Genomic DNA, 16392 nt, shown 5'->3' with positions numbered 1-16392 from the left:
ACAGTGGCTACATCTAACCACTACACAGAGAAATGCCCTTAACCCCAGCATAACCCCCCGCTGCTCCATCAGTGACTACATACCTATCTGGTAAAACATGATTTTAGAATATGGAAGGAGGAAAAATGAACATCCATACTCACTCGTAAGATACCAATCACTCTAGAACCCATCTAATATTTGTGTATGTGTAAAATCCCATGAATTTTAATTGGGAATTTTTTGGTATGTGAGATTTCGTTTTACAGTAGTCTTGCAGTGAAAAATCCTGGAGACAGTGTTCAGGACTACACCTGGTGAGTTGAAATAAGAAACTTTTAAAGCAGACAGATAATGCTGAAGAGGCCCTGCATTTCCACTGAAAGAGGAGGAAGACCCACTTATAAGAACAGGAGGCATTCTGTTGTCAGAAAACCTCTAGGAATACAGACTATGCTCAAGGCTTGATGGTGTTTTTTGTGAGATGGTAGTAAGGCAAAGACACATTGTATATCCATAGCTGGCAAGGACACATCTTCCCTCTCACAAAGGCAAATTTCACCTGCATATGAAAATACTCACGTGTTAATTATAAAGGTAAGTGTCCTATTTCCCTGCAGGAACTATTGTCATAGCAGCACTTGCATCTCCTTGTTCTGAAGGCCTAGCTCCAAACATACATGTTCTTTATTTTTGGATAAATTCTACCTCTGCAACAACAGTTTGTGCAGGGCCTGCTACTTCTTCCTCGTTTCACAAGGAGGTCTTAAGAGATACCATAAGAACTGAGTAAGCCCCTCTGCCCTGGAGCAAATACAATCTTTAAATATTTCTCATATATAGTCTCCTTTCTGTAATAGTAGGATAGAGAGTTTAAAATGACTACCACCACTCCTCTTCCTTCTCTGGTACAATCTCCCAGAATGGATTCAGGTTGCTGCAGCAGCCCAGACAGCCAACGGGCTCACAAAGACTGAAGCCCATACAGGCATTAACTGAAGTATGTTGTAGTCTGAGAAGCTGCTAATTGGACTAAAGCCTGGGAGCTGATAGTACCTTTCCTTTCCATGTACTTTATCACAATGATCTGAAATACAGATGCATTATAATCAGAGATACAAAACTCATTTTTATTAACTTTGCCAACAATGAGAACTCAAAGTTGGCATTCTTCAAATGAAAGGCATGAGGAAAGAAAGAAAGATAGAATTCAAAAACCTAGCAGAGGTAAAAAGGCTAAAGTGGAGGAAAATAAAACAAAGGATCAATGGACGCAGGAAGGATAAACATCAGAAGTCCAGGCCTCTGGCTACCCGGGAGGCAGCAGCAGAAGAGCATGATGGTTTGGTCTGTGACTCTTTCCTGAAAGTGAATAAGGTGCTGTGCCTGGCCAGCAGGAGGTCAGAGCTGTCAGAGGGTGCTGCAGAATTATCAGCCAAGCAAACAGTGCTGGGAAATCTAAGCTGATCAAAACATCTCTTTTTTCAGTGAAACATTTTTTTGGGTGATGAATGGCTTTTGAGAAACCAGAGCTTTTCTTTTATCTCTTTCTGCTGAAAAGTCTGTTTGACCTGACACTATCACTTCCAGAGGCATGAAAACAATAGAAACATGCTAAAAACAGAAACTTTCAGTTTTCACACTTCTTTAATGAAAACCTAAAACACACAAAGAAAAATCTTGCTGAGAGAAAAGCATTCCTGATCATCTCTGCATGGAACCTTACACTGGAGAACCGGGGTCCACAGCAAGGACACAGACCTCTCCTGATTCCCAAGAGAACTGCATTTCTGCCCAGAGCATACTAAGTCACCTCTCAGCTAGAACTTCCCTGCCTGTGATGAGAGCATGTGTTGACCCATAGAGAAATCACCCCGCTACTTTTCAGAGGCCCTTGTCTTCCAGAAATGCCACCTCATAAGGAGAATTTTGCACCATTCTACAGACAGAATAACAGGAAAGCAACTGAGACATGCAGAGGCATTAGTCAAGTCGTGACTGTATGTACAATAATTTAGCCTGAACAGCTGGCTAGGAGGTCATAAAAGAAATGTGTTTTACTACATGAGTGCTAAATGAAATGATTCTTTTGCCAAAGTTGGCTACGAACAGTCATGGAGCGTACACAGGATTTATGAGACTAACCTCTGGATTCTTTCCTGAGCCCAGGAAATTGCATTCCTTTGAGGTCTGAGCTGACATTCATCAACAATGCAAAATTATGCTCTTTTGCGGGGAGCAGGAAAGGAAGGTAGAAGCACTGGAAAGCTAGTTTTACATGGAGAAAAGAAAGGAGTAAAGAGAATAATAAATTACTCTCTACAAAATTCTACTCTCCTCTCAACCCAGAGAAAGGGAGAAGTTGCATATGCAAAGGACAGGGAGCAAATGCCTCCCTCATGTTCTTAGAAAGTCAAGCTATTTTCCTTAAATTTGTAAAATAGCAAGTAGAGTGGTATTACCTGCTTCAGCCCATTGCAAAACAAGAGCGACATATCCTAAAGAAACTAAATTAGCAAAAAGACTAACTTCACATTATATGATGTGTCAGGTTTTGGCTGATAAAAGAAAGGTTTCACCTCATGAAAAGACCAGATCTCAAAATGTGCTGTTCTGATGTAGAATAAAAATCAAGACTTTTTTTTCTGAACCCAACCATGCCACTATAAACAACCTGCTGATCAGAATAATAGTTTGGGAAGTGGGAAAATGTGATCAAGCAGAAGCATAAGTCTCAGCCTTCTAAACCCCATGGAGATCCCCAACTGTTAGCTTAACGGCAATTTCAAGGAGACTTTTACCTCCTTTCTTTAAGAGGATAAAACAGAGTTATGCAATTAAGGGCTAATCTTTTGTTCAGTGTGAGAAAGAATGTTTTTTTTTAAATACCTTTTTTACCTCAAGACACTCCAGCAACTAGAGAACAAAGGACCTTGTTATTTTCACGTCTGATTAGAGACTGAAAAAAATGAAGTAGATTTGTTCTCCTGGTTGCTACATCAACCTCAAAGTGAGAGACCTCTCTTGAGAGAATTTCTACAGCCTGCCACTAGAGCTTCAGTGATGGAAAGCAGTTATTACCTCTTCAGAAAAGCACTAGTTGTCAGCTTCCCAAGACAATAACAGTACTAATAATAACTGAATGCACAACCACTTAGTTATGAAAGTATACAAAATACAGATTTCAATCACTTGTTTCTAAGTAGGTATTGTGTCTTGCAGTAGCCAGTAATGCTGACACTCATTGTCCTACAGAGAATAAAAGGATTCGTGTCACAGCTGAGCAATTGGTACCTTGTAATCATACTTGTTCTCCTAATCCCAGACTAGCAGTGGTTACCATACACTCACCTCAGGCACCGCACGGTGAAACCGGCCATCTGGTCGGTATCTGGGCCATCTTGCTTTCACTTGTATATATATCGTATATATATGTCTTCTGGCAGAAGGAGATTTCTGCTGGAAACCTTACATTCTACAAAAAAACAAACATATAAGTAATTACAAAACACATTTTTTTAATCTTCTGTTCTTACTTTTCTTTCCACTCTCCATTCCCCCCCTCCTTCCTAACAGATATTTGTATATATCCCTACCCACCTGTCTACACAATCACACACTTCCTTTTATCAAGGGGAGAAATTTAGGGAGTATTGCAAAAACACTTGGTTATGAAAGTATACAAAATAAAGATTTTGGTTACTTTTTTTTTTCTTTAGAAATGTGCAATATATATGTCTATTTTAGTTGATTTTTGATTTTGCCTAGCAGAGTTATAATACTGATTTTGGGTATTGCACACACTGAAATTCCACTGCATGTTCTAGACTAGAGTCAAATATCTCTACATATTTTCCCATATTTTTTCATACTTTTTACTAGTAGAAACTAGTTTAAAAAAGCCATTGTGAGATAGTAGCAGGCAGCAGGGCTTCTAATGGATCACTTCAAAGAAATCAAAACATTTAAGCTGCACAATATTTGTTTTCACAGAGCTGAAGGATGATGATATCATGTTGATGATAAGAAGTTTTGGAAATTATTTGAAAGAATGTAAAACAGTAAATCAGTGACTACAAGCTGAAGGCATTAACCTTTAACTGTTCACAAGAGCGATGAACACTCCTCTGAGGTAACTGAGACTGAGGAGGATCAGTCTTACAGGATATGCAACAGCAATGCTACCACGGCAATCATAATCAGCTTCTTTACGGTTACATTTTTACAGAATGACTTTCATGGTAAGTTTTGATTTTAAAAGGTCAAACCTTGTCCATGATAAAATCTAGGAGTGTTTGAAATAACTACGCTCCTTTTCCTCTGGGAATGCTCCTGAGTTGACAAATCAAATGTACAGATTCTTCTGTAGGATATCCTTTTGCCCCTTCTTCATATTTATTTTTTTTTAATAAGGTAATGCAAGTCATTTATAGGGAGTCTTGGACTGTAATAGTTCATCTGCAGAGAAGGAGAGAAGGGTACAAATAAGACAAGACACAAAGAGAAGCATCAGACCAGCAGTCAGCCTCAAACCCAATTTTCTCAAGCTTCACCTTTTTGCACTGTTCCAGTACAAGCCAACTAAAGCTACACTGTGGCAGTTATAACATGTTAGATATCTCCATAACTGAATTATAGCACTATGGCTTCTTACTGTCAATTCCTTTTTAATATCAGGAACAGCTAACAAGTTAATTTAACATAATCAATCATTGTTTGGAATCTTACATCATAATGTTCAGTTACAGCTAATATGACTGAATGAAATCAGATATCACGTTACTTTAAAATAAATAAATAAATAAATATTTAATGAAAAGTTGCAGGAAAAAAATAACCAGACATATTGACTTATCAACATGTCTCTCCTTACTTTTCCCCATGCAGCTATTCCCTTACAGTTTTGGTTACCAGAGATGGAAGTCACTGCTCCCCCAGTCATGGTCCTCCAACTCTGAGCTCCAGACAGCCCCAGATGTGTTACTGTTAAATACTGAAACAAACAAACAAACAAACAAAAAATACATTAAATGCCTCTGCCTTTTTCTCTTCCTTATTTGTCAGATGACCGTTGTCTCCAAGTATCAGTACAGTGTTTTCATTTGACCTCCTCTTGCTTTGGACATACTTGAAAAAGCCTTTTTTGTTGTCTGACACCACGGTGGCCAATGTCAACTCAAGTTGGGCTTTGGCTTTTCTCGTTTTCTCCCTGCAGAGGTGAGCTGCTGCTCTGTACTCTCACTGTGAAGCCAGACCTTTCTTCCAGCGGTCATATATTTTCTTTTTCCACCCTAAGAGTTTTTTTTCCACAGGCAGAGTTCTCTGTTCAGCCAGGCAGGTCTTCTGCCTTGTTTGCTTTACTTGCAACACAGTGGGATTGCCTGCTTCAGGGCTTTTAAAAGGTGGTTTTTGAAAAGCAATTACCCCTCATGGACCCCCAAATCCTCTAACTACACCACAAAGACTTATTTTTATCTGCATAAATTGTACCCCAATTGAGAGAAGAAGCCCCTCTATATATGAATTGCCAATTACAAACTTGATTTGACTGATGAAAAGATGCCCTTATCAGCAAATAAGGACCTTTGAAACATACCTTTCACTGGAGAACAACATAATCATGCTCCACTTCCAACAGACAGCACACACTCCACTGGAACATCCCCGAAGATAAAGCAGCATGTTCTCTCTGCAGCCCTTGACAGCAGCCCAGGGCTGCATGCTGGGGATTCAATGGAGGGTTTACTGAGAGTTGGTGTCCACTTGATATAACAACCAGGTCTCTGTCAAGTGAGAAAGATACCAAAAATATTTAATTTATTCTCATTTAGACACTGCTACTTCTATCACAAGAAAGAGGAATGCCCCAGGTGCTGCATGGAAGGACCAAGAGGTTGCTCCTGACTTAATACCACATGACTTGTGTACAGTTCAGCTGCTCCTAACCCACTCTTGCTCCAAACTGAAAAGGATTATTCCTCTTGTGCACATCATCTAGAAATTCCCATCTTCAAGAATATTAGTATCATGTAAGTTCCCCTGGAAATAAAAGACACCTTGATTAAATCCTTGATGTGACAGATGGCCAAGATAGGTCTGTCTCCACACTAGAAACAGGTGAGAATCTGCTGAGCATTTTGAGGTTCTAATTAAAGGCACCTTAACACTGACTCATGGTGTGTTATATCAAAATAAGAAAAAGCTCCTAACCCTCACAAGAAACAAATGACAAGGTGTCATAAGGAAAATCAAAACCTCTTCCTCTGCTTTGCTCATGTTTGCTCTCTTTGCACCAGGTGATTATTGCATTTTCTAATCATTCATTATCACTGCACATGAGCAAGCCCTATTTTTTCCTTCACAGTTGCTGAGGTTTCTTTTCACCTATTGCTTTGCAGTAAAGTGTAGAATTTAGGAACAAGTAGGTGGGATTATGTGCCAGAGCATGAACAGGGGGAAGTAGCTGGCGTGTACTTTGTTTACTGAAGCAGAACGTGGTGTGAGACTTCTGAAAATCTGAAACAGAACTCCATTACAAAAGCAAACAAATTCACAGTAATCAAAATATAAAAAATAAATAATCACATACAAACAAACACACAAACAAGAACTGATTTCCCTGCTTCAGCCCAGAAGACCATCTAGCCCAGCATCCTGGCTCTGCCAGTGGTCAAAAAAGATGTCCACAGAAGAGTGTAGGAACAGGACAAGTCTGTTGTGGTAATTCTCCAGAACCCTCTTCCAGGCTCATATGATTTGTGGTTCTGGGTCTCTGAAGCACTGGTGTGGTCACACAGAGTGGGTTTGTTTGTGCAGCATTTAATCAGAGTGGGGGACCATTCTCAACACATTCACAGTCTTTATAAAATCAAAGATGCTTTGAGGACCAATGGGAAACACAGTTGAAGTGGTTGGAGTAAAGGACAGATACATTTTTATCTAATTGAGGATTTAAATCTAGCATTAGCAATATTCTGTCAGTAGCACAAAGGAGCACAGAAGCCTGGTATTTGTGTCACACTCAGTGTTTGGCAGTGAGCGATGGCTGGTAGCAGGCCAAATGCAGTGAGTCCAGCTCACATGGTCATTCCCAAATTCTGCAGTGTCAAGGTCTGACCTCAAAGGCAGTGCTTCCTACTTGAATTTTTAGCCTTAGCATCCAGAATTTGTGAACAGAGGCGGCTCAACCAGTGCACATATTTATCAATCTAACAGCCACCTAACCTGCATAGGAGATTCTCACAGAGCATCAGAGATAGCAGACTGAAAGATTTGCCCTTTTATCTCACTCCAAGACAAACTGCATCACTTTTATACATCTTGATGTACAAATTGAGCTGTCACCTGTGTACTTCTCTGATGTCACACAGGAAGGGAACCTGGTCTTCCTGGGACTGCTGGCATTTTGCAATTTCTGTCAACAGAAATGTAAAGTTGAGCGAGCTGGCTATGAACAAGAATGCTCTACAGATAGCTGTGTTCTGCTGGTGTGCCTAATGGCTTCTCCGGTGTTTTGTTCTTGCTCGGTTGTAACAGTTTGTCTTTTGAGACAACACTTGGCTCTTTACCTAGCCTTGGCTGTTCTGTGACCTACTGGCTCCAATGACAAGATCAAACCAGCTGATTACTGCAGCAGAATTTAGAATCAGCTGGATCAGTTATTACAAACAGAACCAAAAGCTCTGCTAGAGTTACTCAGTTATCTTGGATTGGCAGAGTGCCACAGCAACCCCAAAAGGCTCACCTGATACCCCAGTGCATGTTCCTGCTACTTCCTCCTCTGAACAAGCTAATCTCCTTTTTTTTAATCTCCTTTTTTTTTGTTTGTTTGGTTGGTTGGTTTGTTTTTTGTTTGTTTGTTTCATCTTGTTTTTGTTTTTTGCAGGATCAGGTTTCTGATCAGCAAGCAGGAAAACAGCATGGCTGTCCCTTTGGGCAGCAAGGCGTTCTTCAACAGCCTGGAACAGGAAACCACAAGTTTTAACTAAAGTGACTTTAATGTAGACATAAATTTAGCCTAAATTTAGGTGTTAAATATTCAGTGGCTTAAGACACTGAAAAGATATAAGCCTAAATTAACAGAATGCAACTCATTTAATTATTTTCTCTAAGTGGTAGCTAGAGTCAGGGCACAGACATTTTTATGTTTAATGTACATTTTGCACAGCCAGTTTTTAAAGACTGAAAAAACAGTGAGTTTTAGAATCCCTGTATTTTGTCTGGACAATGATAAATGACAGTGATGTTTTACAGAAATTGCTGCAGAGAGCGTTAGTTCATTGGAAGCATTAATTTTCCTTCTAGCCAAGCTTCAGTCAGAATATCGCCTTTTCTGCACTGAATACTACACTTGGCTCAGATTCCATTTCCAAATGACATACACGAAGCACTAAAAAGTGCAGAATGGTGATTTTTTTTTTTTTTTCTGAAATGGTAGAATTACACATTTCTTAGCAAAATGCTACCATAGCCAAAATTTTGATTTTTGTCATTGAATGGTGGTCCTATCCTAGAGTTTGATAACACATGACCTGGTAACGTATTAGAGAACTGGGCAAGCTTTGAATTAAAAAAAATAAAGTCCCTGATAGTCTTTACGCTGCCAAACACAGAGGACAGAAACTGTCTTGTGACAGCAGGATGGGGAAAGAGCACTTCTAATTACACCTCACATATTCTCAACTTTCACTTCAAACCTTCTGCCCTGAGCCTATGGAAGAAGCTTGCTTGCAGAAGCCATCCAGCATCCCTGCTTCTGCCAGGTCAGAAGCTCCTGCTGTTACAGGAGCACATTTGCACTGAAATCTCCTTGTTCTGTGCGGATCCTAGCAAAATGCCACTGAAGTCTCAAATAGCCACTACTGCAGAGACATAGGACTTGATGTATAGGTACCTTCTCAAAGATATTTCACCTCTCCTGTATCAGCTTACATGTGAGAAGATTGCCTCTCAGTTTCTGAGGAGCTATGTCACAAATTCTTCTTATTAAGATATGCAGTGCTAAATGAAAGGACTGATAAAAGCATCAAGCCAAGATCTTTTGGTTCAGGCTATTTTTTTGATCTGCTATTTCATCTGAAGCACTTTTCAATTAGAAGCAGAGTACAAGTACCGCTTTCCCCGTCCCCTTTTTATTACTTTTATCAGTTGTGCTTGGCATGGTCTCTTTTGCAGCTGAAGATCTATTAACTTTAATTAAATTGTAACTTTCACATTGTTCTTGAATAATGTCTGTCATCTCTAACCCTGGAGAAAGTACACAAAGCCGCCTGACTTTACAAGCTGTGATTAGTACAATCTTTGCCACTACCTTGGAAAAATGTCGTCTTAGCCCCACTCGCCTAACTCACCCCTTCAGCAGAAGAAATGTTAACAATTCAAAGCTCTGTCACTGCAGAACATGCTCAAGAACAAGCAGAAGCATTGTATTGAAATTAGGCCATTTCCAATTACTCGATGTTAGTCTCCTTCCAGCTTCCATTTCCTGAAGATAAGTTTCAAAACCAAGTTTCTAAAGAGGCCAGATGATTTAAAATGAATACCCCGTACAACTACGTTGGCTGACCTATTTTCTTGTTTGTATATGGCACAGAGCTGCTCAGCTAAATCAGCTTTTTCAGTCCTTCTTGCTGCTTAATCAGCCTTTTCGACCTTTTCTTGCCAGCTGCCATCCAAGTGGTAAATAAATGGGCTTCAACTGGACAGCAAAGCTTTCATTTCAGACCAACAAAGAGGTTTTATGCGGTGCTGTCATCTCCAGGATCACCCCGCAGCTCCCTCCCTCCCCTTGTTGCAGCAATGATTTCCTTGAATGTGAATGCTGAAACCAGCAACATAACAGACTATAAGCAAGCATCACTGACCCATTGTTCCTCTGCTGGCCCAAAGTATTTTTCCTTTTACCTGCAGTTTCCTATAGTTAAAGGAAATCTATTTTCTCAGAAGCTCACAATATTCTAATTCAAAACACAGGTCTGTAAACTGCCCATTGAAGGCTGAGAAAGTTCATCTTCATCTCAGAAGAGATTAAAATAGTGTGTTGTCCCAGAAAACACACTGTACTGCATAAACCTCGCTGTGTTCAGTAAAAACAGAACAAAATTATTCACCTTCCAGAGAATCTCGCAGCACAGTGGCCCGAGTCGGAGACAAATCTGGATGGACAACCCAGGGTTTTCTGACAGCTTTAATAAAACAGACAGATGAGGGAAAAGAAAATGTCCCTTACCCAAACTGCACTGCTCAAATGTGTTTGATTTCCCTTGGTGCTACACATTGCTCTTCTGTCAGGTCCCACCCACTCACTAAACATTTACAACCAGCACAATTTGTGCAGGACACAAGGCACACAGAGCACAAAGAGAGATGAAGAGGTAATAACAGAAATCCTGATGGACCCCCACCTCCTGGGGTCAGAATGGGAGCTTTGACTGCTTCAGGAGGCAAATTTGCTCAGCTGATACCATGAGATCCCTGGAAAATGTCAGCAAGCTGCTGTCTGCTGGTACCCTGCAATTGCAAGAGGTACAGAGGTACATCCCAGCTGTCCCCACCATGCCTGGGCCTCAGCAGAGGGCGGGTTAATGTGCATTTCCCCAGAAGGCAGCATCAGTCCTCTCTTCGGTGTGGCATTTCCTAGCTGCCAGTGAGCCCACAGCTTTCTGATGTAGCAGGAAGACAGGGCAGACACTCCGCTCCACAGGGCTCCTGGAAACTCAGCAGCAGCCATGGCGTTATTCTTCCTCCCCAAAACAGGGATAAACTAAGCTTCAAGTTTCAAAAGCGGGTACTTAACGCACCTGCATCACCCCCATCTTCAGCACTGTGCAGAACCCATCTGCAAACTCCCCCATTCTTGTTCCTGACAAGAGGTGAGGACTCCTGTACAGAAACTCTTCAGCCAGGTGAAGGGATAGTTTGTGACTGCACCAGATTGCTGCCTGTGCATTTACAGGCATACAGACAGTCTTCGAAGACTTCATTCAGATGATTTCAAGTAAAGTGTACATACACACGTACACGTTGTATTTATTGAGTAGCACAGTGCAAACTTTCATCTGACATGTAAGGTAGCTGGAGTCAGCAGGAGATACAACCAGTGTAGCCAGGGTAAGATTAATTTCTTCTGGGTTTTGAAGTACCAGAAAAAAACATTCTCACTGCACTTCAGAATAAGTCAGAAGAGTGCCTCTTTATTCAGTTCACATCAGAACTGTAGCATCTTTTTTACTAAAGAATGTGAGAAAATGACATACCAAGAAGAAAGGTGAATAAATGTACTGATGTATTGCCCTGAGAAACCACTGTTTATATTTGGGGTAATTAAAGGTGTAATACTGAATAATTCAATGAAGGTCTCCGCCTTTGAGAGTATTTCCTGCTACCAAGGAAGAGGGCTGGAGGCTGAAAGCAAAGACAGCTTGGCACAAACACAGTCTGCTTGACAGGATGGTGGGCTCTCACTGATGGCTCCAGCACAGACAGATCAGATGGCACCAGTCTATGATGTAGCTGGGGACAGATGACACTTAAAATTCAACTCAAAAACAGGAAATTATTTGAGAAATGAAAACATACAATTATGCAACAATGGTGTTTAGAGAGAGGTAGGCTAGGAAGCTTTGAATAGTTTCCCAGGATTCTGGCCCTAATACAGTGAGAAATTAAATACGAACCCTGCCACCGTAGCTGACAGCAACACTTCTACTACAGATTGCTCTTAGGAGTATCCGAGTCCATCAAGTGTTGCCAGAAAAAAGCCTGTATCCTGTGCCACGCATCTTCTTGGGCTTTGGCGTGTTCCTTCCATTGTCCTCCCCACTGCACGAATAGCCCAAGCACTTTGTGGATGGAAGCCTGGCACAGAGGCAGGTATGGTGGCTCCAGGAGGTGCCCTGCTCCAGAATAGGAGCAAAACTCCACCTTCCGTCCACAGTGCCGAAGGCGCTGAACAGCGTCCTGGCAATAGAGGTCACTCTTCCAGTTCGTGTCATCCAGCCCTGACAAGAAGAGGAACTTTGCCAAGGACCTCTCCATGGGAATGCGACAGTGCCACGTTGCGGGGTCCCTGTGATCATCTAGGATTTCTGAAAAATCTACTAGGTCGGACTCCTTACTGGTCTTCATCCTCCCCAGATCATATGGGTGGGGAGGAATAGTGAAGCCATCCCCCCGCAGGGGAATGAAAGAATTAAAACCACTTCCAGATATGCTGACAGCTGCCTTGATGCCAGGTAGGAAGGTGGCCATGGAAAGGGCTAGGTCAGCTCCTTTAGACAAGCCCAAAACGCCAATCCCAGTATCCTTCACCTGAAACACAGTTATGGAACAACCATTACCAACTACTCATATCCTGGGCTGACATAACACCTCCCCCCTCTTCTGCTTCCTTATTCCTTGTATGATTAAAATCTTTTTACCCTTTCTCTGTTCATGTTCTCTCTCCCCCATATTGGTCCCTTTGCTGAACCTCCACAAGAATGAGCATGAATTCTGCAACTCCTCAGCATTTCTTCCCCTGTAGCACTTTTTCTTCCTGAAGAACTCCATAGATAAAGCCTTTTGCTTCTTCTGCATCCTGGCTTGACACTTTCTCTCAGTACTGTACATTTTATTGCTCTTGCCTCCAAAAGCTCATCCCAGCTTGCTCTCTTTAAGCCCCTTGTGGAAAACCAATTTTTCATGGGTTTATGTGCATCGATTTTCTTTCTTGCCATTGTTTTTTCATACTCTCCTACAGCTGACCTGTTATCTTCTGTTTTGTCTTGGAACACAAGGCACTTGGGGCCGAGTAAGCCTAATTGTTTAAATCAACTTATTTATAGTGAGGGCTCTTCACACCAAATTCACATTGTAATGTGCATCTTGTAAGATACTCTGGAAGTTTTACAGCTTGATGAGGAACAACACCAACAGTTATGAAACAGCCATTATGAACTACTCATATCCTGGGCTTACAGGATTAACTTTGTGAAATGAAAATCACGTTAAGAAGCATTGCGTTCAAAGCTTAAATTATATTTAGTTTCTCTTGGTCTCTATTGGCTTAAGCATTATGATATATTGCCATAAAAGTGTTTTTTCATCCCACATACATATCCTAATACCGCCCCAGCTTCTTAAAACATGGCATACTCTCCAGTACTGTAACTGTTAAGATATCCCGCTGTTACAGCATTTTATTACTGTCCTGTGAAACTTACTCAGAATTAGAAACCTCTCTGAAATAGTAGAAAAAGACATTTATTTTTTATTATTATTATTTTTTTTTAAGATCTTGTGCTTAAGAAGTTGCACTTCTAGTCTGGGAACTGCTTTGACATAAATATTATACAAATACTCATTTGCACAACACTTCATGGACTGTCATAAGGTGCTATGCAAAACTTTTATCCAACTACTTGCAAAATTGGAGTTGAGGCACATTGTTTTCCACCTCAGATCACACTGTCTGAACATGCTCTCTCCTTTTACATCTTACAAACTTAGCTGCATTCAGTGACATACAGCGTTTCACATTAGGAAATTAGAGAGTTGCTTCTAGTAGAAAAAGTACCATTATTTATCTCCTACCTGCTTCTGCTTCTGCAAAAAGTGTACAGCCTCCTCAAAATAATCCAGTTCAAGAATCTCTGGCATAGCAGGCAGATCTTCAAAGGCCATGTAAGCCAGAGCCAGAGTCACAAAGCCCCTGCTAGCCAGAAGACTTGCTCTGTATTCAACAAGACCTCCTCCAGATCCATACAAATCGATAAGTCCGGGGAATGGTCCTGGTCCTGCAGAGAGATAAATATACATACATGCTCACAAAGAAAACTTTCTAGAGTTACTTTTTCAGTAGCACCCCCTCAACGCACATCCAGACTGTAGATATCAAAAGGAAATCACCCTCTGAAGCTTTACACATGCAGGTTCTCATTCTGAGGCACACACTCAATGTAACTGGACTCTTTTTCCCAGCCTAATTAACTGAGATGATTATAAAGAAATTACTATTCCCTCTCTTGTATGATTGTCTCCTATACGGATTATCCCAAGCATTTCTGTGAGCAGCACAGAGTATGAAACCTAGTTTCCACAGTCCCTCTCCATTAGTCAGCTCTCTGCTGTGTAATTATGAAGATGAGTTCACCTTACAGCACCTCTCGCCCCGTAAGAACACTAATTTGGATATTTCTTCTCCTGCCTAGGAATTTATTATAGGAAGTTTGTATTTTGTGCATTGTTCTCCCACCACGAGTTTCAGCTGAAATTGGCCTAGATGTTGTCAGGCCACTGGGGACTGACTTAAGTGCAGTATCAATCACTATGTGCATTCTTTTAGTAACCGTGCTAGCAGCTTTTCCAAGCAGGGAACGCCTGACTTAATGCATCAACAAATACCATTACTACGTGCACAAATTCAGGCTTCAGCCTGATCTGGGTAACCACCTCTGGGCTTCTCAGTTCTCCTTCCATAGCTGTATAATTTCCATTTCCTGCTGCTGCTCTGCCCATTCTTACCACCAGATACGGCTGAAATTTTCTGTAACAAAATTTGGTGTCACAGCAGCTGCAAAGGACTTTTTACTTGCTCCAGAGCAAGATACTCACATTTAAGTACTGCTCAAGGAAAACAAACACTTCATGACTTGGAGCCTTACTCAGGATCCAGTCTCAGCCTTGTCTCTATACAGAACTTTGCAAATGTGATGTCTGTGGAAGGCTTTGCCTTCCCTGTTTGTCCCCCTTCTTTCTAACTATCGCGTGCAGTTCAGCTGCTTAGCTGAGCAGGAACAGACTTCTTCCTTTGGCTTCCTAAGCCAAAGAGAGAGAAAGAGACACAAGTCCAGAGTCTGTGGCAGCTGCTGGAGTAGCCCAGACCTGCTGTGACCCCAGCCCATTGCTGCCACCTCACCTCTTCGCTTCTTACCTTAGAGCTCTGGCCAAAACCAGGGGCCTCTGCCCTCTCAGCTTGTCAGAAGAGCTGGGAAATAAGCACACTTTTCCCCAGGTCCCTCAGCCAGGAGAGGTCCTGTTCCCTGCTCAGCTGAGGCCAGGAGATGCCTTGCGTTGCCGCTCCTGCCCTCACCGCACCCCTGCCTCTGCAACGCCTGGGCAAGGCTTGTGGCTGCCCTGCGCTGCTGGGGGGATGGTAGTGGCTGGACACGGTGCCAGCTGAGGGAACCATAACGGGGGCTGTGTGCCAGCTTGCTGAGGGGCTGCAGTACCCAATGCAACTCACACCTGGAAAGCCAGAACGGGATTAAAACTCACCAGGAGGGAGGAAGAGAGTTGCTTTAAGCCGACCTTCTCTGACTGGAATCCTCTTCACTCCCTCTGCTAAAAAACTTCGCTCATGGGTGCATTTTCCCAGCAACCGGCTCATGTCCCCGTGGCCCTCATACACCTCCAAGTCCACACAGAAAGGGGTCAGGACGTTCCTCTTTGCCAGCCGCTTATAGGGCGTTTTGGAGCGCAGAGACCACAGCAGCCCCATAGGCTCCACTCCCGAGTAGCTGCCCCCCAGCGCTGGGGAGCGGGTCAGGTCGAGCTCCCCGCTGCTCCCAGCCCTGTAGCGAGCGTGGGCTTGGAAGAGCTCCCCACCCTCGTCCACCAGGCAGGCTCTGAGGGTGACCTCCTGCTGCGGCAGGAGACCTGTCACGCAGATCTGCACGGGGTCGTCGAACAGACACCTGGGGGAGGGCAGAACCGTCACCTGCACAGCCATCGAGCTCTGCTGGCGGGGAGCGGAGGCTGCTGGTTTTGGCGAGACGCCGGCTGTGTCAAACGGGAACGGCAAGAGCTCGGCACTTCTCACGCTTAAAATCTCTGCCAAAGTCCAGGGGGAAGCACCGGGACTGCTTCCTCCAGCCAGCAAGCATGGACTGCTGGGAGATGTAGTTCGGGTACACCACGCCAAACACCTCGTCTCAGGTGTCCTACAAAAATACAACTGGCTTGCAAGGACAGGAGTTGTCATTTGCTGCTGCTGTGCACTTTTATTTCTGGTCATATAAAGGCTAAATCCCTGTACCTCGAGTGGCAGAAAGAGATATTCATATGGCCTTTCCCCCATCCCATGGAAAGCTCAGCTTCAATCACAGAATAGGCTCAGGCGCCTTTGTCAAGGCACGTCAAGCACAAACAAACTGGAAAATCTGGAGCAACACATTTTAATCTAGCCATGAAACAAAGCCTGTCTAATTCTTCTTGAGTTTGCAGTAATTTTTGAACAGGAACCACAAGGTGAAATGATGCTTTAGGTTTTATCTGTATTTCTTAAAAAAAAAACAAAAACTTTTTTCTTCAGAATTGTCAAACTTATCTAAAGGGTATCTGCATTTTCCCGATTAATACATGTACTGGTGACGTGCAGGTTGACCGAAGACATGGCAAAGCAACTCGAAAACCACCGAGGATGTAAGAAAATGC

The 16392-nt window shown here is 42.4% G+C and overlaps 2 protein-coding genes across 5 annotated transcripts in view; both read right to left on the bottom strand.

The window, feature by feature from the left end:
* LOC101803792 (cytosolic phospholipase A2 beta) overlaps positions 1-4964 on the bottom strand; it is a 52173-nt gene extending 47209 nt beyond the window's left edge. For all 3 annotated transcript variants that reach the window (XM_013108224.5, XM_013108226.5, XM_021278485.4), the window contains exons 1-3: positions 4891-4964; positions 4248-4437; positions 3331-3454 (exon numbers count right to left, since the gene is read on the bottom strand). The gene's annotated coding sequence lies outside the window, so the exon portion shown is untranslated. The remainder of the gene's footprint in view (positions 1-3330; positions 3455-4247; positions 4438-4890) is intronic.
* Positions 4965-5622: 658 nt separating this feature from the next.
* Positions 5623-15899, bottom strand: LOC101792790 (acyl-coenzyme A thioesterase 1-like). Of its 2 annotated transcripts, XM_027459111.3 has the most exons (4): positions 15235-15820; positions 13552-13754; positions 11655-12288; positions 5623-5762 (listed from the first exon to the last, which is right to left on the bottom strand). In XM_027459111.3, the coding sequence occupies exons 1-3, from the start codon at positions 15686-15688 to the stop codon at positions 11686-11688; spliced, it is 1260 nt and encodes a 419-aa protein (XP_027314912.2). In that variant the 5' UTR covers positions 15689-15820; the 3' UTR covers positions 5623-5762; positions 11655-11685. The 2 variants fall into 2 exon arrangements, with proteins under 2 accessions (XP_027314912.2, XP_005029208.4); XM_005029151.5 differs by lacking the exon at positions 5623-5762 and having other exon boundaries at positions 11151-12288; positions 15235-15899.
* Between the last annotated feature and the right edge of the window lie 493 nt (positions 15900-16392).

Source organism: Anas platyrhynchos, chromosome 5 (assembly GCF_047663525.1).
Source record: "Anas platyrhynchos isolate ZD024472 breed Pekin duck chromosome 5, IASCAAS_PekinDuck_T2T, whole genome shotgun sequence".
In the NCBI taxonomy this organism is placed as follows: Eukaryota; Metazoa; Chordata; class Aves; order Anseriformes; family Anatidae; genus Anas; species Anas platyrhynchos.
The sequence above is the reverse complement of the archived record's forward strand: the minus strand, read 5'-3'. Positions and strand labels throughout refer to the sequence as shown.